The sequence below is a fragment of the Heterostelium album genome, assembly GCF_000004825.1.
Source record: "Heterostelium album PN500 unplaced genomic scaffold PPL_scaffold11, whole genome shotgun sequence".
Classification (NCBI taxonomy): domain Eukaryota; phylum Evosea; class Eumycetozoa; order Acytosteliales; family Acytosteliaceae; genus Heterostelium; species Heterostelium album.
This window is the reverse complement of record NW_008805073.1, coordinates 1-27387: the sequence shown is the minus strand read 5'-3', so window position 1 is coordinate 27387 and position 27387 is coordinate 1. Positions and strand designations below refer to the sequence as shown.

Below are 27387 nucleotides of genomic sequence, written 5' to 3'. Positions count from 1 at the left end.
AACTTAATTATAGGGAGGTGGGTAAGTTGCATTAGGGTCGTTTCCATGTGGTGGGTATCTTTGAATCATTGGATAAGGGTACATTGGATTTATCATTTGTGGTGATGAAGGTACCATTCTTGAATGGTGTGGAGGTGATGTTGGCGATGGGATTTGTGGAGATTGGTGTTGTGGCGATGGTGGTTGCGATGTGTTCTGTGGTAGCATTATACCGTGTGGTTGGATTGGTTGGTAACCGTTCGATGGATTCTGACCGGGGTAGTATGAACGCTTTGGTGGCATTGTGTGAGGTCCACCGGGTGGAGGATACACCTGTGGTACGTATTGGAATTGAGGTGGGAAAACATATTGGGGAGGTGGTTGACCCATTGCACCCGGTGCCTGAAGTAATGGTGGTGGAGGTGCGTATGGTTGTCCACGTGGTTGTGGGTTATAGATTGGTTTCATCGACTTTACTGGTACAGGAACACCCGGTGCGCCAGGTGCGACATTAGCAACGGGCGGTGGATAGTAGGTTGGAATGATAGCTGGCACACCCATTTGGATAAAGGGTGGACGCATGGCAGGTGGGTATTGAGCGGGTGGCATATAGTCATCGTCGGCACCGTACTGACTGGATCCACGAACACCGTAGCTCTCGTTCCAGTAGGTCGATGGAGCATTCGATTGCTCTGGGTTCTGTTGTCTTCTCTTCATCGATTCGTAGTAGAGATCGTTGATTGAAATATTTGGATAGGTATTGGCTCTGCTGTTGGCTTCGTAGAATTCGATATTTCCACTACCCAGGAGACCTTGCTTGGCGACAGTAGCCGGTATAAAGTTTTTAGGTGTAAACACTGGTGCATTGGAATTCAATGAAACTGGTGTAAATTCTTTGGCATTGGGGTTTAATTTCAATTTAGATATTGGCTTGGCTACAGTATCCGCTGGTTTATCTGTGGTTGTTTCTGATTTGGTTGCTGGATCAGCCTTTTTAGTGTCGGCAGAGGATGAGACAGCAGTGGCATCAGTGGTAGTTTCTTTCTCTTTCTCCTTATCATCAGTAGTGGTGCTGGTAGTAGTTGTGGTGGTGGTAGTTGTGGCGGCACCTGGAGCGGTTGCAATTGGTCTAATAACTGGAATATCAGAGGCAGAGGTACGTGGTGAGAGTGCACCTGACAATGAAATCGATGAGAGATTGGACATTGGTCTTGGTGAATTCGGACCGATAAGCGGTGATCCAGGTCTGGAACGTGAAAGATCACGACTAAAGTTTTTGAGATTCTCGATTTGAGATTTACGATCGGCAGAGGGTGGCTGTTCAGTGGTGGATTTGGTGAGAAGGAATTCGTTGAACTCCTTGATGGTGTCTTCGCTGATGTTTGGTTTCGATACATCGAGTGACAAAGCAGACAAACCTACGGGATCAGAGACGAGCGGTGAAAATAGCGGTGAACGTGGCTCTGCAGAGTTACGTAGTTTCTCTGCAACGATTGCTGCACGAATCTTATTGTAGCTCTGAAGAGTTCTTGGTGATTGACCGTCACGTGGTGAATTCAATAGCGAGTCGTTATGGTCGATCGATCCAGCACGATCTCTCAATCGTAGCTTGGTCACCGGTGAATCCTTCAATAGCGAACCAGTTGAACCTGATGTCGATTCCTTGAAATGCTGTTGCTGTTGTTGGTGAGATGGTGAGTTGTTTGATGGCGATGTAGTTGATGCTGCGGCTGTAGAAGTGGTGGTGCTAGTGGTTGTTGTAGTTGTCGACTTTTCTTCGACTGATGCTGTTGGTTTAGCTGATGCTGCTGCTGCTGCTACTGGTGTGGTCGCTGCTGTTGTTGTTGATTGTTTGGTGGTTGGCGAGGTGGTCGATGCTGCTGCTGTTGTGGTGGTTGGCGATACCTTTTGTGTTGATAAGGGTGGAATCGAGGGTGAGGATGTTCCAGCTGCTCCGGTGACGCTCCCACGCTTACTTGGTGGAATATATACATTTGAATTTGAAGTCGGCATCATATTCTTTGATTTATCGTTATTGTTTGGTGGTGAAGTTGTTGAACTGCTAGATGTTCCATTTCTAATGACAGAACTGTATCTCTCCTCCTCATCATAGTCTGCTGCTCTAATCAAACCTCTTTCCTCCATCAAATGAATATTATTCGATTGTTTCTAAACGAATTGAATTGAACGGTTAATAAATTGTCGATGATAAAGAAAAAAAAAAAAAAAAGAGTATTAACTTACGGATTCAATTTCAGCAGCAAGTCTTTCAGCATCTTTAATACGTGTACGATAGTGATCGGAATCACGATTCAATGTGGTTGTGTAGAGATCTTCGTTGTACGATGTTTTAACACCAAAGAGTTTCTCGTTGGTCGCAAACTGATCCCAGTTGGCATTGGCCGGGTTGATTTTTACAGACTCGAGATTCTCACCGCCGTCCTCCGAGACCCACGGTGTGAGTTCACGCTCACGGATAACACCGTCGTGTCCACTGATGTCAGTATCGGTGTGGAATCCAAACTGTGCTTCCTTTCCGAATGCGGATTGTGAAATATTGTCGAAAACGATACCGGTGGCGGTCAATCCCAAGAAGTCCTTGGCATCGATGACCAACTGTGGAATGGGTGCAGTGGTGATGATCGATGGCGGTGAAACCTCACGCTTGCGTGCAAACTTCAGTGCACAGCCCCAACCGACCTGACTGGTATTGGTGGATGTCAAGATACCCTCGTAGCAATCGCCATTCTTTAGTTGAACGGCAACGTGGTGTCCAATTAAGTTCATAGACATAAAAACAGTACGTTCTTTCATTCTCTTTGTTGAATCGTCTAGTTGTCCACTGCTGCTGTTGTTATTGTTATTACTGTGAGACTGCTGTTGTGGACTGTTGTTATGATGATGACCACCACCACCACCACCATGATGATGATGTTGCTTTGGTGATTGATGCTTTTGTTGTGGAGAATTGTTGTATCCACCACCACCACCAGATCCTCCACCTCCACCACCTCCAAACTTTTTATTCTTATTATCTTTTTGTTGATGACTCATATCTATCTATCTATCTATCTACTATCGTCTCTCTCTGCTCTCTAACTAACCTGAACTGACTGGCTACAATCAATAACAAAAATTTATTATTGTTTAACTTTAAATATAAAAAAAATTATAAAAAAAAACTGTTTTACTATTTTATATTATTATTATTATTAATTTAAATTGTTATTATTATTTGACGGATCTTTATTCTAAAATATACATAGATAAGATCAATCTAAAACAAAACAATATATTATATAAAAGATAGATTAGAGAGTAAAAATAAAGAATGTCAATGTAATTCTAAATCTATCTATATTATCTATCTACTATTATATCTATTTTAATATATAAAGGTTATGTTTATAAATAAAAATAGAAAACTAAACTTTGTTATGCTTAAAATATCTAAATAACAACAACACAACAATAAAAAAAAAACAAATAATAATAATGAAAAAAATATATGATATATATTAATAGTAATTGCACAAAAACACCACACAAGCAAAATTTGATCTCAATTTTTTATTTTTTTTGTTTTTTTATTTTTTTTTTCAATTGAATTGCAACTTTTTTTTTTTTTAGGTTCGGTTTTAATTAAACATTGTGTGTTTGCGTTGATCGAGATCATGAATTTAGAATAGCTATTTACAAGAGTGATATTATTTTATTGATTTTTTAGAATTGATATTGTTGGCATTTTCATTGTTGTTGTTGTTATTATTCTTGAAATCTTGTATACCAATACAGAAACGTCGTGGTACTTGGCTATAGTAATGAGTGGATTCTTCCCATTGGTTAGACTCTATATGGTAGTTTTGATTGAGCGTTGGGTTGTAGATGATTGGTGGTTGTTCAGAGTATCCATTGTTCATGTAGACCATCATGTGTTTTGTCATATAGTACATCGGTGGTTCAGTTGGCACCGGAAGTTTCGTCAGTTTCATGTCTAGTAGATTCAGACGGTAGAACGAGAATCTATCGCTGTCGCATAGCAGGTAGACTGAGTCGTGCTCATCGTAACACATCGATACTATCCTGAGTGTTTCCTGCTCCTTAGCATCTAGAGTATCGTGAAATAGGTTGTCCGAGAGTGTCGATACCTTCTCGGTGGTCGGATGGAACGTCGACAGTTTAAAGAGTTCTTTGTCACCGTCGTTGCCACCCAGAATATAGAGTCGTCCCCACCTCATGAATGTGTATGCTTCGCACACGCGATAGTCGAGTTGTCCCACTCGTCGGATATGATTGGTGGACAGGTCGAGCTGGTCGATACGCGACAATGTGAACATCCTGTTCGGTTGTTTCTTCATGCCGCCAACGATGTAGATGAACCCATTCGGGTGGTGACACGCAGAGATACCTTCGCCACCCTGCGCAGTATCGAATTCTCCGCGGTCCGTAATGGAGATAGAGTTGGAATCGAGGTCGATCGTCGAGTAGTTCTTGGCGCGATTGTTTCCGCCGAATACATAGACTTTCGATCCGACCGCAACCATCGAGTAGAGAGTGTTTGTCCATTGACAACTCTCAATATGACAAGTGTATACAGTGATTTGGCCTGTCTTACTCTTTAGATTCTCAATGGCAATCTTGGTGTCCTGTTCCGCTTGATACACCGATAGGATGCATTGTTTTGACTTGTTGGAGTAGTGGTCGGTCTGGTGGTAGAGTTCCGAAATTTTACTCTTGATACTAGCGAGTTTGTTGTGATTGAACGACACCTCTATATTCTTTGGTAGAACACTCTCGAATTCCAGCAGATTCTTTTCATATTTATAAGTGTCGGTCAGTGTAGGAGTTGTCAGTCTAAAAAGCCTATGATGATCATTTAGAAAGTTTGTAAAGGTTTTAGTGTTATCAATAGACTCTATCATCTTTGTAACATCCAATTCATCAATCATCGAGTTTTTCATCTCTGATATCAACTCTGCATATTCATCATCATTGAGTTTGGAATCTCCATCAGAATCATCTCCATTTCCAACCTCGTTATTCAATGTATTTATTAATGATATTAACTTTTTTATCATATATTCATTATCATTATTATTATTATCATTATTGTTATTATTATTGTTATCATTATTATCTTCTTCAGGTGTTATTGTTGTTGTTGTTGTTGATGATGATGTTGCTGATGATGATGATGCTGTTGTTGTTGTTGATTTTGTTTCCATTTGTTTGATTGAATGTGAATGATGTGAGTATTTCAGTTGAAAGATGAATTTAATTTGATGGAGTACGCTCTTGAGTGATGTGTTGAGCTTGTCGTATTGCTCGAGTATCGGTATTTTCGCTTTGAGCTCATGTGTGATGAGCAGCTCGTGTAGATCACCGTAGAACTGAATGATCTGTTGCTCTGTGTGTCTGTAGTTGGTATGCATTCGCTTGAATGTCTTTAGACGATTCCACAGATTCATCAATGTTTCATCGGTGATCGTTTTACCGATGGAATGGCTATCATCAAACACATGATTTTTGTGGTTGCTAGTGGTGCAACGAGTGCAAACCATGGCGCAGCAACTAACACATATCAATTTCAGCTTCTTATCATGTTCCTCACAGAACAGACCGCTATGACTACTATTACTACTATTACTACCACTACTATTATTGTTGTTTGTCATTGTTCTCTTACCATTACTATTAATATCTGATAGTTGTTGAACAATATTTAAATTTTTATTGTTTTCACCAACAACAACAATATCTTTATTGTTATCATTTTCATTGGTAGTAGTTTTGATGTTTGTATTTTCAACAATGTTATTAGTATGATCTGCTGCTGCTGCTGTTGGTTGACCTACAACATCAACCAGTTTTGCTTCATTCAGCATGTTGCCGTTCATTTGTATGTAAATTAATCAAGTTATTCGACTTAATTTATTTATTGGTCGATTATATGTCTAATATTAGATTAGATTAGATTAGATGGTTATTTCTATTGTACAACAAAAACAATAAATAAATAGTTTATTGCAAAAATATGTTTTTTTTTTACTTTTTTTTTTACAAACAAATGGCTCCAACAACTTTGCCTGGGCTTTATTTTAAAAAAAAGTAAAATTAAAAATTGTGGGGTTAATGTGATCAGAGTGGTTTTTTTTATTTTATTCGATTTATGGTTACAAGCAAGAGCCAGTTTGTTTTGTATTGAAAACTTTACTTACAACTAAATGTCAAATTCTTTTTTCAAACAGAAAAAAATTAGTAAAGTGTGCTTTTTTTTAAAAATAATTTTTTTTCTCTGACAACTTACCAACTTTTTATCGTTGATCGATCAAATCTTCAGCGTCGTCCTCCTGGAGCCGTGGAAACTTCTTAAGAAGTTGATGTCTCGCATCTTTTTCGAAAGATGGATTGATAAGACGTAAACCAGCCGACAAGATATTGTTGGCTCCGTTCACGTCTCTGTTGATATAGTAGTAACTTCCGTTAAACAGGTAAGCTTTCCTGTTGTACCGGAGAGTACTTTCGGATAGAGGCACCTTTCTGTTATGTGGATCCCAGTGCGCCTCTGGAATATGCTTTAGGCACTTGGCAGAGTCATACTTTGAAATATCTCTGCGAACCTCTAGTTCGTTCTCTTCGAGTAGTGGCGAGAACACCTATAATAAATCCAAGGAAATCAATTCGTTAGTTATTAATTAAATTAAGAGATAATGATAAAAAAAATATTTGATTTACATACTTGAGATGTATTGAACTCATCGACAATCTTATAACGAACATTTACTTTGGTATTAGTGTAAATGTATTGGCAAACATCTTTTAGTTCTTTTTCGACGTATGGAGCTGGGTTGATTCCTTTCATTCCAGGAATGAACCCCATATGACCACCTCCATGACCTGGAACTAAATAATTTTATAAAATAATTATAGTTAATAAATGATAAATAATTAAATTATATAAAATAAACTTACATAGATTAATTAGATTGGCATATTCAGTTTTTACTTTTTCGTTATAAAACATTGGGTGTTCTTGTAAGCAATTCTTACAGTGCCCGATAAAAACTCTGGATTGGTCAACAAATACTTTTTCTCTGTTATAGTTGTTGATAACTCCACATTTATTGCATTCCCATTTGATTTCTAGATAGTTAGAGTGTTAGAAAATTTATAAAAAAAAATGAATATATTAATTTTTGAGAATGAATACTTACTGTTTTTTTTATTATTTATTTTATTATTTTTATTATTGTTATTATTGTTATTATTATTATTAGAATTACTGTTATTGTTATTGTTATTATTATTGTTATTATTGTTATTATTATTATTATTAGAATTATTGTTAATGTCATTGTTATTTTTATTATTGTTATTATTTCTACAATCTTCACATACTTTTCTATTATTTAAAATATTTGGGTTGTCATTTACTCCGCAAATAAATATATGAAGTTTATTTTTACATGTAGCTGGTGAAGATAGTAGTGATAATGAACTCTCAGAGAGTGGCGAATATGATGGTGATAATGGTATTGAAGATGATGGTAATTGTGGTGAGTGTGAAAGTGATAATGGTATTGAAGATGGTGATAATTGTGGTGAAGATGATATTAATAATGGTGATAGAGGTTGTAAAGATGGCGATGGTGAAGATGATTGGGATGAAAGAGGTGGTGAGTATGATGGTGAAGATGGTATGGATAAAGATGATGATGATAATGATGATGATGGATTGATTATAGTGTTTAGCTTTTTTGATAGTGTTTCACCAAATATTTGGTTTTGAATTTGAGGTGATAGTTGATTGAGAATTTTAATGAGTTGTGGATGTGGATGGTATTCCAAGATTGGAATTGACCATCTAAATATTTGTCTTGTTTGTTTGTTGATGAACTGACTGGAATTGATGATATTGTCGAGGTGTTGAGTGAAATAATTAATAATTTTATCCTCTTCGTCTGTAATATTATTATTTATTGGGTTTCTATTACGAAATCCCATAGTTATTACTGTATATGATTTGTTATTATTAAATTTTATATTATTACTATTAATTATCTTTTGAATGGTTTCGCTAAATCTACATTTAATTATTTGATGTTGTTTAGGTTTATAATGTGATCGTTGACGAAAATTCATTTCTTTTTTTTTATTATTATTATTATTATTGTTATCATTATTATTGTTGTTATCATTGTTATTATTATTATTGTTAACATTATTGTTATTATTGTTGTATTCATCATCATCTTTATCTTCATCATGATTTGATAATATACTAAAAAAATTGGTGTTACTACCACCACCACCACCACCAATACTTATACTACCTCTATCCTTACCATTACCACTGATACTTCCTCTACCACTACTACTAGAACCAACATGGTTTTTGTTGGCACCTTTTTCACCCGACAAGTAGGCATCGATTCCCTTGAGGGCGTGAGTGTAAATCAATTTAGAACGATGGCTTCTGGCTACTTTCTTCTGGATGAATCGTTTGAAGCGTAGTTTCTTGACTTGTACTTGAGCTCTTCGCTTCTTATACTGAGAGAACTTTAAATAGTTGTCTTTGTTTCCATATCGGAAACCTAGAGATCTAATATAACATTGTACACTTAAGATATCATTAGTTCTCGAGCCTAAATGATAAAACAACAGTTAGTATTTTAAATAAAAAGAAAAAAATGTTAAAGCTACTTACTATCAATCGATGGGAATGTAGTTTCATATTCTACCATCTCTTTACCAATAAAAGTATTTCTTTTGTTGTTGAATTTCGATGTTTTGCAATCGAATTTATAACTTAAACTCTTGATGTTCAGAACTTTATCATCGAGTTTATGAGTGTTACCTTTGGATGTAAAATCAAACTTGATTTTCTGATTAACATAACAATTCTTTCTCGGCGATGGATCGCAAGCAATTCCACAAGCATAATCTATAAAAAAATAAAAATTTTAATTAGTTTTTGCAAAGGCAAATACAATGAAAATAACAATTAAATAAAACAATAAAACTTACATTCTGGTGGCAATGTTGGAGTTACAATCTTTGGCGGTAACTCATCTTCGGAATCTGGGTCTGGTTCTTCATCGGGATCTGGCTCTTTGTCAATAGGTTGGTTGGTATCCGTCTCAACTGGTTGCATCTGAACTAAAACTTGAGGTTGATTTACTACTTTGGAGTAAGTTAAATACAAAGTGACACCGTCTGTCATGATATGGTTGATGGAAATATTCTTATTGGAAAGTGATTTAGGAATTTTGAATAGATTCAAAACTTCCTGTTCACTGTAGAGCAAAAATACTGGCTCCAACCTATTTGATTTTTTTTTGAGAATAAAAAATTAATAAAAATAAATAAATAGGTAAATAACTTTTTAAATAAATAAACTTACCCTTTCAAATGGGGGAATAATGTAAATTTGAATTTGTCTATCAGATAATAGAGTCTAGTGGCTAAAGTATATGAATACTTTTCCTTTGTAGGTGGTTGATTGGAAACATTAGAATCCAACGGAGGCAAATCAATCCAAGGATGGTCAGTTATATGAAAAAATATTCTTGTTCTTTTTTGTTTTGTTGTATTGTTTGAGGAGGAGGATGAAGATGATGAAGAAGAAGAAGAAGAAGTTGTAGTTGTAGTTGTAGTTGTTGTAGTTGTTGTAGTTGTGGATGTTGTTGTAGTTGTAGTTGATGAGGATGTTGCAGTAGTTCCATTAATCTCCCTCGAGTATTCTATAAAAGCTGATATTGTTGTAATTGAAATATTGGATAAATCTTCAAAAAACAAGAGCCTTTTAATAACATTCGAGTCCAACTTTGTTTCGATATACATATAGTTTTGTTCTACTATACATTTCAAAACGGGTAGCTTCTCTTGTTTCACGAGATTTGAGAAAATCAGTCGAGGTTGCCATCCAGAAAAACAAAAGTATTGATTCTTCATGTGTAGATACTCCATGAAACGATACTCTAGAATAGAGTCCATGTTCGAGGTAAAATCGGACGGTGATGGACCAACGAAGGGGGATAACACGTTCCAACTGTAGGAGCCCTGACTCAAAGGGAAATACTTGGTTAACAGTCTAATGTTGGCAGCATAGTCGGTCAATTTAGCTGGTATGGAAGGTTTACATTTTCGTCGACGCGACTTGTCATTGGTGGTAGTATTGGTCTTGGCTCTCGGTTGAGGTTTCTTTGCTGGATTCTTTGGTGCCTTTTTAACCGACACCTTCTTGGCTCTTGATACTGGTTTCTTCTTTTTCTTTTTGTGGATTGATTGTAAGAAGATGGTAAATGAACTTTTTAGAGTTGAATTAAAAAGCATTGGTGAAGTTGGAGTGTTGGAGGGTTGCGATGTAATAGATTGTGACTGTGAATGAGTTGTAATTATTATTACATCATTATCTGATGGTTGTTGAGGTTGTAGAGATGAAGTTTGAATAAAATGGTTATTAATTAAAGAAGATGTACATAACATATAGATATGATTAATTAAATCAATGATATGAGTATAGTGTGTTGTATTTGTTGATTTTAAATACTCATCTAAAGTTAAAATTGATTTATGAATATTAATATTGATTTGTTTAATAATATTAATTGTAGAAGGTGATGCTTCTGGTGGAAATGGTAAATATAATAAAGATGATTTGAATTTTGTGATGATAGTGATGAATTTTTCATTAATGTTGATATCTAAATTATTATACTTTGACAAAAATATATCTAAAGTATTTGTAAATATACTAAAAAAATCGTTTTGATTTTCTAAAAAAAAAAAACAAATATTTGTTTAGTAAAAAATAAAATAGATAATAAATAATAGATAAATAGATAAAAAATAACAATATACCTTGGATTGAATCATGGATATCCATATCCATGATGTTAGTTATATCATAGCTTGATTCAACTATTGTAGTCTTTTGTTTCTCAAGCCAGTCAATGCCATGCATTGTGAAACTACCATTATATGTGTTCACTGGAAAAATCTTAAAAGAATCGATGTTCCTCAGTCTGAAAATGATGTGTTCGGATTGTTGGATCACATCTTCTTCTGGAACTCTTAATAGATCTAAATATTATAATAAAAAAAAGTTAATTTAAAAAAAAAATATATATATAATAAAATAATAAAAATTAAAAAATAAAATTACCATTATTTAATTGTAAAAAAAGAAAATGTATATAAAAGGCCTCGGAAAAATCACTAAGATTAGCTGATTTTAGGTTGGAAATTACTTCTATACATCTTTTAAAGAAAGGCTCCAACCCACACTCTTTCACCTTTTTCGATAGAATACCATCTTTAAGCAGGTTGAAATCATGATGTCTAAAATATTGTTGAGAATCTAAAAAAAAATTAATAAACTAAAAATTTAAAATAAATAATTTATAATTCTAAATAAATACCCAAATCAATTTTAATGTTGTCGAGATTCTCAACCCAAGCATCCGATCGCTCCAACAATGTTCGAATTAGCAAACTGTATCGCACATCTTTAGTGATCTCTGTTGTCTCATCAACAGTTTCTTTATATCTCTTGATAATTTTCAAATATTGCTTTTTGGAAATAAATCCAATCTAATAGATTTTAAAAAAAAAATTAGAAAAATAAAAAAAAAACAAAAATATAATAAAATTGTTAAAAAAAAATAATACATACCATATTATTGTTTACTAAGTATTTTAGTAAACTGGTTGTAGATAGTTTCTTATTATTATTTAATTTATTATTTAATTTATTTTTCAATATTATATTTATTATTTTATAAACTGAAGTTATACTATTTGATATTCTACTTGTCAAGTGATTCATTATGTTGGTTGATAATTGTGTTTTAAAATGATTATGAGTTGAATGTAATATTGAATCTTGTGATTTTTGAATTTTCTCTAAATCCTTATATATATACTGAAATTGATTGGAATTCAAAAACTGTTCCAATTCACTATCTATCAAATCTTTTGATTTTTCTTTATTTATATAATGCTGTAAATTTCTATAATAAAATTGATCTTTATTATTACTATTCTCTCTAATAAATTTAATTATATCATCTATTCTGTTTCTCTTTGATTTATCTGATATTCTATTTACTATGTATGAAATTATTGAAAAATCCAATATTAAAAATCTACTTGGTTTAAAAACATTAATATCTATTGATTCTTTTTTACTAATATTCAATTTATCTATTATATCTATAAAATTTTGATTGATTGGGTCTCTACCCAATAAATTAAAATATTTTACATAAAAAAATGATAAAAAATTAGATACAATATATGATAAATCACGAAAAATTAAACTTTTTTTACAAAATTCATCAACAATGAATTCATATTCAACATCATCCTCAAATTGTTTCACCAAATTGAGAACTAAAGTTTCCATGGTGGAGCTTTATTCCTCAATTTGGTGAATCAAAATGAAAAAACCAATAAAACAATACTAATATAATATAATTGATAAATAATAATGATTAATATATAAAAAAATATTAATTTTTTATAGATAATTAATAAAATGATAAAATAAAAAGAAAAACTTTGACAATATTAAATTTGAAATACAGTAGTGAAAATAAAGAATATATGTTGTGAATAAAAGAGAAAAGATAATAAATGAATATAGTGGAATACAAGTTTTAAATAAAATGTTCTTTAATGTTTGTAAAGAACAATCTATCAAAATGCTTTTTAGAAAAATGATATTTCTGACCAGGGTGAATAAATAACATAAATCATCTTTAAAAAGCAATTCAACACTAATTTTATTGTTTTGAAAAGTTTTAAAAGATCAAATTTTATTTATAGAATTTGCATTATCGAATTCTAAAGTGTTAATTTAGGTTTAAAAGATTGAAACAAGTTTCAAATTGAGTTAAAATTTTTATGTTTTTATTGGAAAAATGTGATTGTAAGAAATATGGTTTTCATGACAATTGTTAGTTTACCATTCTAGATTGATTGTATTGAAAGAGTTTTCATTGTTGGAAACAATTTGTATTTTTTAAATTAAAAATTAAATAGATTGGAAAAGAAATACTTTTTAAAAAATTGTATAAATAACTCTTAGTCTTTATTGGTTAAATTAAATAAAAATTTTGATAACTCTACGAATTGGAATGAAACCATTGAATATCTCCAACTATAAGTGAGTATTGTTAATAGAGTTATTTGTTTTCAAAAGAGTATTGCTTTTAGAATTCTACCAGATCTTTGATGGTGGGATGATCTGTTTCTTATAAATTTACGAAATCACCATCGATCAAGTAAGGAAGTTGTTTGTAGGTTGCTCTTTGTTTGATTTCAGCATTATCATAAACGTCTTTCTATTTTGATTGGAGTTGACAATATCAAGAATTGTTTTGAAATTAAATTACAGGAAAAAGAAAGTGATTGAATCCCTTTGTTGACTGCAATTGCTGAACTGACGCTTGTGATTAAGTGTTAAGTTGTATTTTTACACATATATTGAGTCTTTGGTGAATTTGTTTGAGTCACAAAAAAAAAAAAGTTATAACTTATAAATTAATTAAGTAATTTAATTAAAGCCATTGAGCCTTTGATAAAGATTTAATCATATTTTTTTATTTAATGTAAATTTTTATTGTTACCAAAGATTGGAACACAGTTATGAACGCATAGCAACACTGAGTGAATGGGGTGTAAGCACAATATATAATACATGAACTGATGGTGATGAATCTTGAAAGAATGTAAATTAATGAATAAAGGGAATGAGTTAACAAATAGATGTGTCAATCGATAAATCAATTAGTGAATAATTGAATAATGGATCGATTTAATACATGTTGCTGGTGGAATTAATAATAAATGTAGGTGTATTGTTTGCAGAGATGAATAAATATTTGTGTATATAAATCTAATATCTCTTTAATAATAACTCTAATAAATTGTTTACAATGATTAACAGTTTAACTGTTTGGTTTGGCATTATAAAATTGAATATTGATCGATAAATTTAATAAAAGATTCTAGATTGTATTTAATAGTAATTTGATAGGTAATATTTGAAACAACAACAGTGATATAATATCAAAAAAAAAAAAGAACCAACAAAAGAAAGAAAAGGTCGCTCTTTTACATAGTAAAAATTCAAAACAAAACTGGCTCTTGCTTGTAACCATAAATCGAATAAAATAAAAAAAACTACCCTGCTTTCTTTTGTTGGTTCTTTTTTTTTTTTGATATTATATCATATTTTACAATTTTTGATTTAAATTTGATTTATTTTAAATTAAATTTTATTTTCTGTGCTTTACTATTATTTGTCATAAAAAGTCTTAAAGTTATTAAATGTTGTTTTTATATATTAAAAATTTAATTTAGAATGAAAGTACTAATTCTATTTGATCTAAATCTATTTTTCGATCAAAAAAAAAGATTGACTTAAAAAAAAAATTTATTGAATAATTAAATTCCAAAAAAAAAAAATGATCATTTTCAAACAATAACAAATTGAAATTGAATTTTTAATTTTTGTATTCAAACAAAATGATCAAACAATAGTTATTTAATTTGAGATAGTCAACAGTAACAATAACAATAACAGTAACAGTAACAATAACAAAAACAATAACTTCACTTATAGCAATAACAATATTAATTATAATAATAATAATAACAATAATAACAATAATTACTATAACAATAGTTTTTTTAATTTAAACAATCCATTTATTAGTTATTTGGAGAGTCAAGATATGGAGATCGAATATCTTTCTCAGCAGATATTGCTACTAAACCAACAAACACTACAAATACGACCAACGAACCAACAACAATATCAATATCAACAGCAGCAACAACTCAAATTACAGCAACTACAACCACAGCAACAACTATCGTTCGAACTTCTGAAATACAAAAAAGACAAACAACACAAAGAGAGAGAAGAATTATCGATCCATCTGATGTTCACCCATCGTTATTCCAAAAAGGACAAAAGGTCTTTGCTAAATCAAATAGTATGTCATTCCAGTGTATATTTAATTGATGTTTAGAATGTGAAGTAAGATACAAAAGACAAATGAAACTGACATTGTAGAGATCGATGATGCATTGACGATCTTTTGCAATAGTAGATTCAACTATGAGACATGTCTATGAATGCAATTGGTATGTTTACATTTAAAATCTTTAATCTTCAGAAGATACTTGATTAAATACTAACAAAAAAATAAATATTCTCATTTATAATATATATTATCTATAAAATCGTTGCAAGTGTTCTTTTTAAAGTTATTTAACATTTTTTTTATATATAAAAAAATAAATTGTTGCGATAACTACGAATTTAACGTGTATAGCGAATCCCATTCGTAGTATGCTTTTTCATACAAATTTTTTTTTTTTTTGCATTTATTGAGTTGAATATTAACAAGTACTTCTACAACTACAAAACAACAACAATGATAGCATAAACTACCCATAGCAGCAGCGACCAACAGTTATGTATGAGATGATCAAAGCGCGAAACAGTAGTTGGTCAAGTATAGGAAGAAGTCAAACAGCAAGTAGTATACCACTATAGTAGAACCCGACAAGAAGAGGAATTAGTTGTGGAAGAGACCGATGAAATCGTAAGAGAAACCACAAATGGCAATGGAATCGACACCAACATACTATTTTACTTTTAATCAACAGCAATAACAACAACTAAAACAACAACTAATACTACTAACTCCTACTAATACTACAAACCTTTAAATTTAGTGTGAGCTCTTTCCAACTACCATTGCTGCCAGCACTTGACACCCTGTTAGCATAACATTTCCACAACCACCTACACTTCACAACACCAAATTTTTTAATTAAAATAATTTATTTCTTTTTTAAATAATTAGAGGTGTCTATTACTCTATCACATTCTCAATCCTAACAATAATGATAATAATAATATCATATCAATTAAGTAAATGAGGCCCTAACTCCATAGAAGAAATGAAGAGATTACTTAGAGAGTACGATCAAATTATTAACATTTTATTTATTTACAGTAAATGAACAACAATCATATCAAAAATATTATTATTGATATTACTATTATAGGTGCTTGTTGGTCGAGTAACTGTATAATTCTTTCACTCTTTGAATCTCATTCTCTCTGGTAACAGATGCACGTCCAATTTTTATATAGTATCTATCCTCTAACTCTTTGAAACCTTTGTCAAACTCTTCTTTCGTAGCTGAACATACTCTATAAAATGTATCATTGATAGACTTAATTACTTCGACTAGTTTTGGATTATTATTATTGATATCACTATTATTAATACTATTACTTTGTTGTTGTAATTGTTGTAATTGTTGTAATTGTTGTTGTTGTTGTAATTGTTGTAATTGTTGTTGTTGTTGTAATTCTCGTTGCACTATATATTGCTCTTGTAATTTCAAAGGAAATCTTTTTTCATTTGTTTCTTCTGTATCTTTCTCCAATTGCGTTTGTTGTTGCTCATGTAATGAGTTGTCTCTCTCAAATTGTTCATGAGACTCACCCACTTCAGATGTTGTATTCTTGAAAAAGATCAAATCATATTTAAAAGTTATTCACGATTTCTGAGGTACTAGTGTATATACATACGATAGGAGATTCATATTGTTCATAACAATCTATTTCCTCTTTATAGTTATAGTTATTACTATTATTATTACTATTACTATCGGTATTGCTATTGTTATTACTATTACTACCACTATTACTATTACTACCACTATCGTTATTATTGCTATCGTTTTCGTTAATAATATTATTCAATTGTTCTGATTGATCGAATATTTCTAATCTTTTATCTTGATTATTGTTTTGCTTTAAGGTATTCTGTCTCTCTAGCGCACGAGGTGATAACTGAGTAAGTTGTGACTCCCAACTATCACAAAAATCGATAGAGTTTGTATCTGTCATATTGATTTATAATTTTATCTTTTTCAATTATTTAATATGTTAACGTTTGATATATATATATTCCAAAATTGCTGTTTTTTTTGATTCATTCCATAGTGTAATTAACACTTGGCCATTTGACGAGTTCTAAATGATATAGTTAGTAGATCGATTGATTGTTGAGATTGAAGTACATTTCTTTGGTTCTCATATCATTGTGTAGCTCCAATATGGCCTGACTATTATTTTTATTTTATTTGTGAATTTTATGATTGAAAATTGTTATATATATTTATTAAATAATCCTACATAGATAAAAATGGGAATTTCTCTCCAAAATCACTCTAATCAATGGTTGAAGTATATTGAATGCCAGACTCATCATGTGTCTCAATTAAAAGGTATCCTGTTTGATTGTAACAATTTATTTAAATGAAGAGGTACCTTTGTCTAATTTTTATATGGAGAAGCAAAAGTTAGTGTGAATGATGCCCTAAAAAATAATATAAATAAATAAAAAAATTGTTTTTTGTGTGCACATAAGTACCAATTCAAATTTTTTTTACGTAAACGTTTTTTGAGAACACAAAAAAATGAATTTTCAATGATTTATTCAAAAAAAAAAAACATGAAAAAAAAAAAACCACTTTACACCTAAAAATTAAAAAACCACTCGCGACTTTTTTTTGATCGAGACTTTAGCGCGCAATCTTTTTTCATTTTACGAACGATATATATAGTGTTTATATAACATTTACAAAAGCTACCTTAAAGTTTAAAGTTGCTGAGTTGTGTATAGTTATTTATGTATTATATATATCGAACAACGTGTTTTATCCATATACAACAGTTATGTATGTATAAAAGATATCCGTATGGTGAGTATTTCATCCATGTGAGAAATCAGCATGAATTAGAACGATGCAGTTTTGCGCTTTTGCCCCAAAAAATGAGACCTGTTTTCCACGGAAACAGCGGCCTGGTCTGCTAACAGGCGTAGCCAATAGTGATCACCAAATGAAGGACCAATATTCAGATATTCTAATCGAATTTTGTTCCAAAAAGTTGGTAGATACACTATCAAAAAAAAGGTGATCTGTCGCAGTTAACATTGACTTGAATCACCTTTTTTGGCACCTTTATGTCTTGTTAAGCCGGGCTGAGGTATTTTCTCTATTCCTTAAACTCTTTGCTTCTTTCATTTCTTTAATTAATATTAAATTAAACCAATAGTAAATAAAAAATAATCAAACTAGTTGTTTTTTTTTTTAGAACGAAAGGTCGTGTCCTTCAAAATCTTTGGTGCTAACTATTTTTTTATTTTATTTTGGTGGTTTGTATTATTGTATTCAGTAAGGATTATAAGAAAAGATGTCATCTAAAGACGTACCAAAAGATGTACGAGTATATAGAACACATGAATGTTGGGAGGAGCGTTACCAAAAGTAATATTTGAATATACATACATCTCACAACATAACGAAAAAAGATCTTTATAAATAAATATTATAATAGCTTTTTCTCTAAAATCTATCTAACTTTTAGGTTCTCTCTTTTTTGTTTATTTTATAAATATTAATATTTTGACTATTTGATCAAATCAATCATCAGAGAGTCTGATACTACATATGATTGGTTAAAAACATACAAGGATCTACAGCCTTACTTCAGTAAAGTCATTCCCGACAAGAATATGTCAATTCTGATGTTGGGATGTGGAAACAGTACACTTGGCGATGACATGTACGACGACGGCTATCATCACAGAACAAATGTAGATTACTCTGCCAATGTAATTAATTCAATGTCTGAGAAATCCAAAGATAAAGTTAATATGAAATGTAAGTAGGATATAGATAGATAGATTGTTTGTTATTAGAGTGATATAAAAGAACATGGTTATTTATTATTAATACATTGTATATATATACAGGGTTAGAAATGGATATTAGAGATATGAAAGCATTTGAAAATGAATCTTTCGAGGTAGTTTTGGATAAGGCTACTATGGATACGTTTTTTAGTGGTGCAGATGTGTGGAGTCCAGCAGAGAATGTTTTATCTGACGTAAAGCAAGAAGTAGATGAAGTAGTTCGTATATTGAAGGTCGGTGGTGTCTTTATCTATATTTCATTTGGTCAGCCTCATTTCCGTCGTCAATATATAACACGTGAGAACTGGGATGAAATCAAAGTTACTACAATCGGTGAATTCTTTGGTTATTTCATTTACGAAATGAAGAAAATCAAATAATCAACTATATTCTTAATCATCTAATTATTTAATCATTTAAACAAATAATCAACTAGTCAATCAATTGATTGATTGATTAACAACCCTTCCCCCTTTTCTTTCACAAGTACCACGTCCAAATACAATGTCAAATCCAAAGTCATCGACACTACAACCACATAGCAACAGCAATAGCAGCAGTAATAGCAACACAACCAATCAATCAAATGTACAAAACATCAAGTCAAGTATCCACTCATGGGTAGAAGTGCATTTTACAGTTTCGTACCAGAGTATGTCAGAGAAATGAAGAATCGAACCGACATGTGTCCAATGTGTGTTCAGTATCAGGCTCTCGAGTCAAAACGAATTAAGTTTGGGCAACTTTCAGATCAAGATCATAAACTGTTTGAAATCTTGACTATTCACAAGATGTTTGTTCAGCAAAGAAAGAATGATTATTTGACATGTGTAATTATAATTTTATTAATACATTTAGTTAATGATTTATTTATTAATGAAAATTTTTTTTTTTTTTTTATTTAGAAAAATGAGTTAAAGGTAGGAGAGTGTATTATTCTCTGTGATTTTAAAGAGAATATATCATTAGGTAAATCCAAAGTGCAAGTAAGCCATCAATTTTACCAACAACCTGCTCGTACCTTCTTTGGAATGGTCCTCTTCTATAAGCAAGGTGACAAGCTGAAGACTCACTACTATGACTGTCTTTCACAAGTACTTAATCACTGTTCGACATTTGCAACTTCATGTCTCGACAAATTAATCAATGATCCATTATTCACCAGTCTAAATATCAACAAAATTACATTTTGGTGTGATAATGCTAGACATTTCAAGTCAAATGAAATACTTTCATATATGCATACATTGTCAAAGTTGCAAGTAGCTGATCCAAACACTCCAAACAAAACCAAAAGAAAGTATCTCGTCGAATTGAATACTTTTGCACCCTATCACGGAAAGAGTGAATGCGATCAACATTTTTCAATGGTTTCTAGAGCGATAGCAGACAAGTCGAGTTTCAAAGATTCAATCTATACAGATCAAGATGTTATCAATGCAATCAAGAGTACCACTGACAACAACAACTATCAAAGAACATACAAATTGACTTCTGAATCAGAGAAGGAAGCTGTTACCATCAAAGTAACAGTCGAAATTCATAACCCAAAGGAATTGAAACAAAAAGAAATAAAGATCTTTCCTGGTTTTACAGAGTATCATCGTTTCCAGTTTTTAGATAATAGATCAGTAAGTTAATCAATTATATAATTTGTATTCAAAACAATTATTAATCAATATTTTTTTATAAAAAAAAGATGCGTGCCAATAAACATTATATTAAATTCATGGGTGGAAATGAAGTTGACAAAATGACTATCTACAAATATTCTGCTATGAAAAGTCAAGTTGGTAAAGAGACTACAATTTCCAGAGGCTACGAATCGACCACCAAGGAGGAGGCACAGTCTTGGAAACCAGCTCGAGATAAGGCACATACCACCTATCTAAACACCTGACAATGTTTTAATATTTAAAGAAAGTAATCCCGGATTGTCATAGAAAACTTTACTTACAACTAAATAAATAATTTATTTTATAATTTTATAATATTGTTTTACATTTATTTAAAAATAAGTCAAAATACACATATTTTATCTTAATAAAAAAAATCAGTCTACACATTTCTTATGATCTTTTTAAATTAAAATTTAATCTATTAATTTAAATAATGATTTAATTAATTTTTTTTGGTAAAAATTTTTTTGCAAAAAAATATAACCATCTTTTTTTTTTTTTTTTTTTTTGTAATAAAGTTTATGATGTTCATAGTAATATAACATATTTAAATTACAACAACATAATACAATGGTATTTATTTAGTAGTTACACTTTAGTAGTGTATTTGATGATTATTAGATTCTCACACCAAGATTCATCTTTCATATTTTAGATACATTATATATTAATACAGAATAGACAAGGAAAAACAAGACTATCGAAATGGTATACACCCTATGACGATGTCGAAAAGAGAAAGCTCTCCAATGAAATACATAAGATCGTTAACTCAAGAGAAACTAAATTCACAAATTTCGTAGAGGTATATATGAAATCAATCAATGAACATGGTGTGTAACTATCTTTGAATACAAAATACTAATATGATTTCACACTCCTACAATGATGATGATGATGATAATAATGATGATGATTATCTTTATAAATATTTAGTTTAGAACACATAGAATTATATATAGAAGATATGCAGGATTATTCTTTTGTATGTGTGTAGATCCAACCGATAACGAATTATTCTGTCTCGAAGCTATTCATTTGTTTGTAGAGGTATTGGATGCTTACTTTGGAAATGTATGCGAATTGGATTTGGTATTCAATTTCTACAAAGTATATGCTATTCTCGATGAAGTGTTCTTGGCTGGTGAACTAATGGAACCAAGTAAACATATCATCCTACAAAGAATGGACTTTTTAGATAATCTACCATAATAATCAATCAATCATTGTTAATAATTGATCAATAATAGGTACACATAAAGTAAAATCTAAAAATAACAACAACAGACAACAACAACATAATAATAATAATAATAATAACAAAAAAATAAAAAATAAAATAGATGTACATTATATATATATATAAAATTTAATAAATTAACCAACAATAATTAAAAGAAAAAAGATTGTCAATATATTGATGTTTGTTGTTGTTGTTGTTACTTTTTACACCTTATGTATATTATATTTTTATTAAATGGATTTTATTAGATTTGGTAAATCACCAAATGTCTGTTTAAAAGAATTACAAAGTTTATCTTTGTTCTTCTCATGGTAGAGTTCGAACAGGTAGAGTTGAGGATACAATGTGTTGTAAGCGTTGCACAGTGCAATGCGGAACAATTTCAATGAATCATAAATTACACCTAGCGAAGCGATCGAAGAGGTTGAATAGATAACATAATGAACTTGTCCTAAAACACCACTTAGTAGATTGGCTGCTTCTAATACCATTTCTGATAACTAATAATTATTATAACGTTTGTTTATAGTGATTAGTATTATTATTATTATTATATTAAGTAAGTAAAACAATTTCAATTCGATTTCACCCAATATCCATAGTAGTAGTATACTTACATAATCTATCAAAATAAAAATAGTGTAAATCTTGTAGAGTGTCAACAATGCGAAATCACCACTTGGTAAACTTTGATAGTTGCCACTCTTTTGTTCCAATATGAAGCTGTTCAAAGAGTTTATGAATGGTAGCAATGTTGATTGTTGTATATTGTTATTGCCAAATAGTATCTTTAGTTTTTGTCCAATCTGATTATTATTATTATTATAAGGATAAAGAATATTATTAATAATTGTTGAACGTATTGAACATATTTATTGAATTCATACCATTTGTAATAGTTTCATATGTTTCGTTCGTTTCAAAATGAATTTATATTTAGATTTCATTACATCTTTATAATGATTGTATTCTTGTTGCAATGCTGATGATATCGATAGTTTATTATTGATATTTGAAAGTGATTGATACAATGATTTAATATTATCAATGTGGAAACTGTTGTTGTTGTTGTTGTTTGCATTTGATTTAGATGATGATTTAGATGACGATTTAGATGAAGAAGTTGTTGATGTTGGTGTTTTGAATAACAATGGTTTTATAGGATGATTGAATGTATCGATGAATGGATTGGCAGGAAGTGATGTTTTAGTTAATAGCTCTGGTATGATTGACAACAAATGATTCTTATCTCTACTAGGTATTACAACTATAGAATCTAAAATTGAATTACAATTCTTTTCACTATGATCTCTATTATTATTGTTATTATTATCATCTTTTATGTCATTATTTATTATTATTGATGTTATTTTTTGTTTCTTTTTTTCTTTATCTACTTTATCTTTTTTATCTTCTTTTACTTCTTTTTCTTTTGATTTCTCTACTATTGAACTATCATCATTGTTCTTTCTCTTTTTACTACTATTACTACTATTTATATTGTTGTTTTCATTTGTTTTTGATTGTTGTTCTTTTACAACTTTGATTGATTCAGTATATTTTATATCTTTCTTTTGTTTTTTAATGATTTTCTTTGGTTCATGCTCTGTATTATTATCAGTATTGATTATATCTTTTCTCTTTTTATTAACAATCGATTGTTTTTCGCTCTTTTCTGTTTCTTTTTCGGATTTATCTTTATTAACAATACTTTTCTTCTTTACTTGATCTGTTTGATCATTCTTTTTCTTTGATTTAGTTGAACTGCTCATTATATAATAGAAAAACAAATAATCATAATCTTAATTTGTTAAAAAAAAAAAAAAAAAAAAAATTGATGTATACTAAAAAAAAAAAAAACGATTACCGATAGTGGTCAATCATAATATGGAGTTGTAGCTTCATAATTGTCATTGTAGGTGTCTGGATCCACCACCACCACCGTGCTATGTGTTCTCTTCTCAGCAGTAGCAATTTTTTTTTTAATCTAGTATTTGCAATATGTAGTATAGATATTTTAACTGTATGTGGTTTTTCTACTTCTTGCAGGAGCAAATCAACAGCTGATTGTGGATATATTGCAAAAGACTAATAATATCAAAAGTGGATCATCAATATAGTTATTGCTAAAACTAAGTGCAGAGTGCCAAAATCATATTTTGAGTAGGCGTGTTATATTTTCAAACTTTATCAATAGCAAATCAACAGCTGATTGTGGATCATATTTTAAAGATAAAAACATTGTAGCGGTTGAATTTTTTATAGATGAGTGGACCGCGGGAAACAATTCATCAATAAATAGTAAGTTCAACAAGCATATATATCAAATCAAGAATATTAATTCATTTATTCTTCAAATAGGTGTTTACAATTTCATCATATTTTTATATTTTATTATTCAATCACTATAAATTCAGAAGAACCTGACGATTTTAATACAAAAATAAAATAATCATGAGAAAGTAAGGTCGAAACAACAAATCATCTAAGTAAGTATTTCTTCTATATTACCAACCACACAATCTTTCATACTAATTTCAACATAGAGTCTCATAAGATAAACTCCAGCGTGATACTTTAGATACTTTTTTATTCGATAACATAAATACAAAAACTATTACTTTTAAAATTGCTTATCGCGATTGGAATACTAGAAATGTTCTAGGATTACCATAAATATTGACCGACGTGTCACAGTCACCGAATCACCTTTTTCACAGCATTACTTAACTTTATTATAATAAACTTGTCGAGCGTATTGCAAATGCTGGATTAAAACTAATAATGGAAAAGAATACATTGCAACAATCAATGTGGTTGGTTGATCCAGACACCTACAACCAAATGACCAATAATAGAAATTATACTTATAAATAAAGAGAATCAATCTACTATTCAAGACTTAATAGATTGTATCAATTAACAAATGTATTGCATTATAATTATGGTGAATTTTAAATTTTAAGTTCATGGGTGGGGAGGGGGAATTCATTTTAATTAATTGAAGTTTAGTGGTGGTATTGATAATTATGTGAAAATTGTACAAAGATTAAATTGTATTCATATAGTATTAAAAACAATAGTAATAATAAGAATAATAGAAAGATAGATAGATATGATTTCAATTATATTTGTAGGATTTTTAGTGTTTTGGTACTTTGTTATCTATATAACTTTGAATTTCTTATTATATCATTTTAAATTTAGATCAAACAAATTCATTTTCGATGAAATCGTATGTATTTACAATGATAAAGATAATAATTATTAATTAATAACTAATTGGTTGGCTAAATACAATTGTTAACAAAAAAAAAAAAACAAAACACATTTTATGTTGATCATGATGATAAAGGCATTGTTAAAATTGATAAAAGATAATGTTCAATCTCAACAACAACAACCACAATCATTGAGTGGTAGTAGTGATAGCGATGATATTGTTGGTTCAACACCGACTCTGACCAACAGTAGTGAACATGTAAAGGATGCTGCCGATACCGACAAGGTGTTGGCTGCTCTAGCCACAAAGTATCCGGGTCACATCGTCAAGACAAGCAACAGCGGTGGCGGTGGCGATTTCATTTGGTTCAACTACGGTGGATCGATCTCAAAGATCATGGTGGTTCACGCTTCCTTCACAGAGCTAGTGGCGATCGTCAAGTTCCCATTCGGCAACAGCTCACTCTATAGCGCTCCGCTGCCACAGGAAACCTATTCGTTCATCATGAAGGGCGAGTGTCTCACCTGCACCGATGTATCTACACTGGCACTGAAGCGTAATCAATTCGAACACTTCTTCATACCAACGATGAACTCATTCGCTGTCACCGTGCCACAGCAATGCACCATGCTCGTATACGCTCGTGGCATCCTCCCATTCGCAATACCAAGATTACTGCTAGATTGTTTCTTTAAATCACTGGATTTCGCACAACTCTTCCGTCTTCTTTATTGCATCTCAAAGTGTACTCTCACCGAACTATTATTGAATCAAAAAGTTTAAACAACTATGTAATATAAATTCAATCATTGTTGGTAATGTTTTGTATATATATTCTCATTCATCGTAATGTTTCATTTTAATTTGATTTGATATTGTTTTGTTTTGATGATTTTACAGAAGTTGTTTATTTAATGATGATATTTAATAAATAACAATATTGTTTTTTGTTTTTGTTTTGTTTTTACTTATTGAATATGATATGTGATTGTTGGATTTGGCATTGTTTATGAAGATGGTTTCTTTCCCCAAGAAATAATATAATAGATCAAAAAGAATACGAATACAACGAAAAATATTAAATACATCATGTGTCTACTGGTTGCAGTCTGTGCCAACTGCGATAGTTTCTTCATAGAGTTTGAAAGTAAAGCCTGTGCATTTGATAGATCGCCTGTTAAATCATCCAGCAATGAATTACTTTCTCTGACCTGTGATTCAATATCTATACTAATCTGTAGATTTTATTCAACCATGATAGATAATATAATGTTTGTATTAATAATCAAATTGAAATCACTTTAATATAATAACATAATATAACATAATAATAATAATAATAATAATAATAATAATAATAATAATAATAATAATAAAAACACATACTCTCTTTAATGTCTCTGTTTTCTCTTTTAACATTACACCTTGTTCATCGTTTCTTTGTTCGACCAATTGTTCAGAGTTGAATGTATTCGGCGATGATTTAAAGTCATTCTGATCATCTAATCCCAATACATTTCTATTCGATCTATTTTTATTTATTGTACTATTGCTATAATGAATGGGAATAGTAACAATTATTAATTATTCGATTCGATTCGATTTCAATGCCATGTGTGTATCATCATTCATGTTTAATCTTACAATCTATCCATATCATATGATTTATTATCTCGTTTCATTGGAGTAGAGGGTGGTATGACGTCGTTGTAGAATCTACTTTAAAATTTAAATTTAAAATGTAAAATAGCTATAAATAATCTTTGTAAAAATATTAATAAAAAGAATATTAAAATTTATTTCATTAAATAACCAAATAAATTAAAAAAAAATAGAAATATTTGAAATTTTAAAAAAATAAAAATCATTACTTATTGACGTGGTTTTAGTTAGTGTTATTCTTGTCAATTATAATTATAACTATTTTCTCCTCCTTTTTTTTCCACCATTTCCATTATATATTATAGTTAATTTTTGTTGTAAAATAATTAATCCTAGATTTTGTTGAATTTTGAGAAAGAGGATTGCTCTTTGTCGAAAAAGTAGTTTGATTGTTCATACTGCTTGGTTAGCGATATATTAAAGTTTTTTATTTATTTTTTTGAAATGGAAACAAACTGTTACATGGATTTCAAATTTTAAACAAATAAATTATTATAATATTCAAGCGTTTATCATACTTATTATGCTTAAAAACTATAGATTTTATTGTGAAATTTCTATTCTTGATTGTATCTCTGAGCACAAATCTAGGTGATTTACTAATTCTCTTGGGATGACTGAACATTAATTCCTATTGACTCATCTGGCACTGCTGAAAATTGCTGCTCACTATCTGTTAAAATGTTTGTTTTTGGTGAGGAGCAATAAGTTCAATATAAGAAAGACTACAAGAACTATAATGCTTAGTTTCTTCATTTTGTTTTTTTTTTTTTTCTTTTTATTTTTTATATTAATAAATTAAAA

General features: G+C 30.4%; 9 protein-coding genes across 9 annotated transcripts; 4 read left to right on the top strand and 5 right to left on the bottom strand.

The window, feature by feature from the left end:
- Window positions 1–3: 3 nt before the first annotated feature.
- Window positions 4–3033, bottom strand: atxn2 (ataxin-2; the record flags this gene model as incomplete). Its single annotated transcript, XM_020580211.1, has 2 exons — window positions 4–2148; window positions 2224–3033. 2 exons carry the CDS (start codon window positions 3031–3033, stop codon window positions 4–6), a joined length of 2955 nt encoding a protein of 984 aa, XP_020428798.1.
- A 658-nt stretch (window positions 3034–3691) lies between these two features.
- PPL_09415 (B-box zinc finger protein) lies at window positions 3692–12388 on the bottom strand (the record flags this gene model as incomplete). Its single annotated transcript, XM_020580210.1, has 17 exons — window positions 3692–3792; window positions 4388–5830; window positions 6045–6070; window positions 6490–6635; window positions 6719–6882; window positions 6952–7122; window positions 7194–8624; window positions 8687–8923; window positions 9007–9275; window positions 9383–9764; window positions 9793–9959; window positions 10061–10757; window positions 10843–11064; window positions 11147–11341; window positions 11403–11553; window positions 11657–12186; window positions 12313–12388. The coding sequence occupies 17 exons, from the start codon at window positions 12386–12388 to the stop codon at window positions 3692–3694; spliced, it is 6408 nt and encodes a 2135-aa protein (XP_020428797.1).
- A 262-nt stretch (window positions 12389–12650) lies between these two features.
- On the top strand, window positions 12651–15154 carry PPL_09414 (uncharacterized protein; the record flags this gene model as incomplete). The annotated part of the gene is made up of 4 exons (XM_020580209.1): window positions 12651–12666; window positions 14548–14673; window positions 14751–14987; window positions 15102–15154. 4 exons carry the CDS (start codon window positions 12651–12653, stop codon window positions 15152–15154), a joined length of 432 nt encoding a protein of 143 aa, XP_020428796.1.
- A 421-nt stretch (window positions 15155–15575) lies between these two features.
- PPL_09413 (uncharacterized protein) lies at window positions 15576–16924 on the bottom strand (the record flags this gene model as incomplete). The annotated part of the gene is made up of 4 exons (XM_020580208.1): window positions 15576–15644; window positions 15756–15778; window positions 16092–16536; window positions 16604–16924. 4 exons carry the CDS (start codon window positions 16922–16924, stop codon window positions 15576–15578), a joined length of 858 nt encoding a protein of 285 aa, XP_020428795.1.
- A 1350-nt stretch (window positions 16925–18274) lies between these two features.
- PPL_09412 (uncharacterized protein) lies at window positions 18275–20676 on the top strand (the record flags this gene model as incomplete). Its single annotated transcript, XM_020580207.1, has 6 exons — window positions 18275–18348; window positions 18515–18744; window positions 18837–19121; window positions 19264–19364; window positions 19682–20407; window positions 20476–20676. The coding sequence occupies 6 exons, from the start codon at window positions 18275–18277 to the stop codon at window positions 20674–20676; spliced, it is 1617 nt and encodes a 538-aa protein (XP_020428794.1).
- A 349-nt stretch (window positions 20677–21025) lies between these two features.
- Window positions 21026–21667, top strand: ap2s1 (AP-2 complex subunit sigma; the record flags this gene model as incomplete). Its single annotated transcript, XM_020580206.1, has 3 exons — window positions 21026–21028; window positions 21132–21260; window positions 21392–21667. The coding sequence occupies 3 exons, from the start codon at window positions 21026–21028 to the stop codon at window positions 21665–21667; spliced, it is 408 nt and encodes a 135-aa protein (XP_020428793.1).
- Window positions 21668–21928: 261 nt separating this feature from the next.
- PPL_09410 (uncharacterized protein) lies at window positions 21929–23470 on the bottom strand (the record flags this gene model as incomplete). Its single annotated transcript, XM_020580205.1, has 3 exons — window positions 21929–22198; window positions 22316–22504; window positions 22649–23470. The coding sequence occupies 3 exons, from the start codon at window positions 23468–23470 to the stop codon at window positions 21929–21931; spliced, it is 1281 nt and encodes a 426-aa protein (XP_020428792.1).
- A 115-nt stretch (window positions 23471–23585) lies between these two features.
- PPL_09409 (uncharacterized protein) lies at window positions 23586–25704 on the top strand (the record flags this gene model as incomplete). The annotated part of the gene is made up of 6 exons (XM_020580204.1): window positions 23586–23593; window positions 23866–23999; window positions 24578–24610; window positions 24906–24937; window positions 25054–25455; window positions 25666–25704. 6 exons carry the CDS (start codon window positions 23586–23588, stop codon window positions 25702–25704), a joined length of 648 nt encoding a protein of 215 aa, XP_020428791.1.
- Window positions 25705–25928: 224 nt separating this feature from the next.
- Window positions 25929–27248, bottom strand: PPL_09408 (SNARE domain- containing protein; the record flags this gene model as incomplete). The annotated part of the gene is made up of 4 exons (XM_020580203.1): window positions 25929–26156; window positions 26308–26449; window positions 26566–26640; window positions 27184–27248. Coding segments are annotated over 4 exons (510 nt in total), but the record flags the coding sequence as incomplete, so codon positions are not given.
- Window positions 27249–27387: the final 139 nt, after the last annotated feature.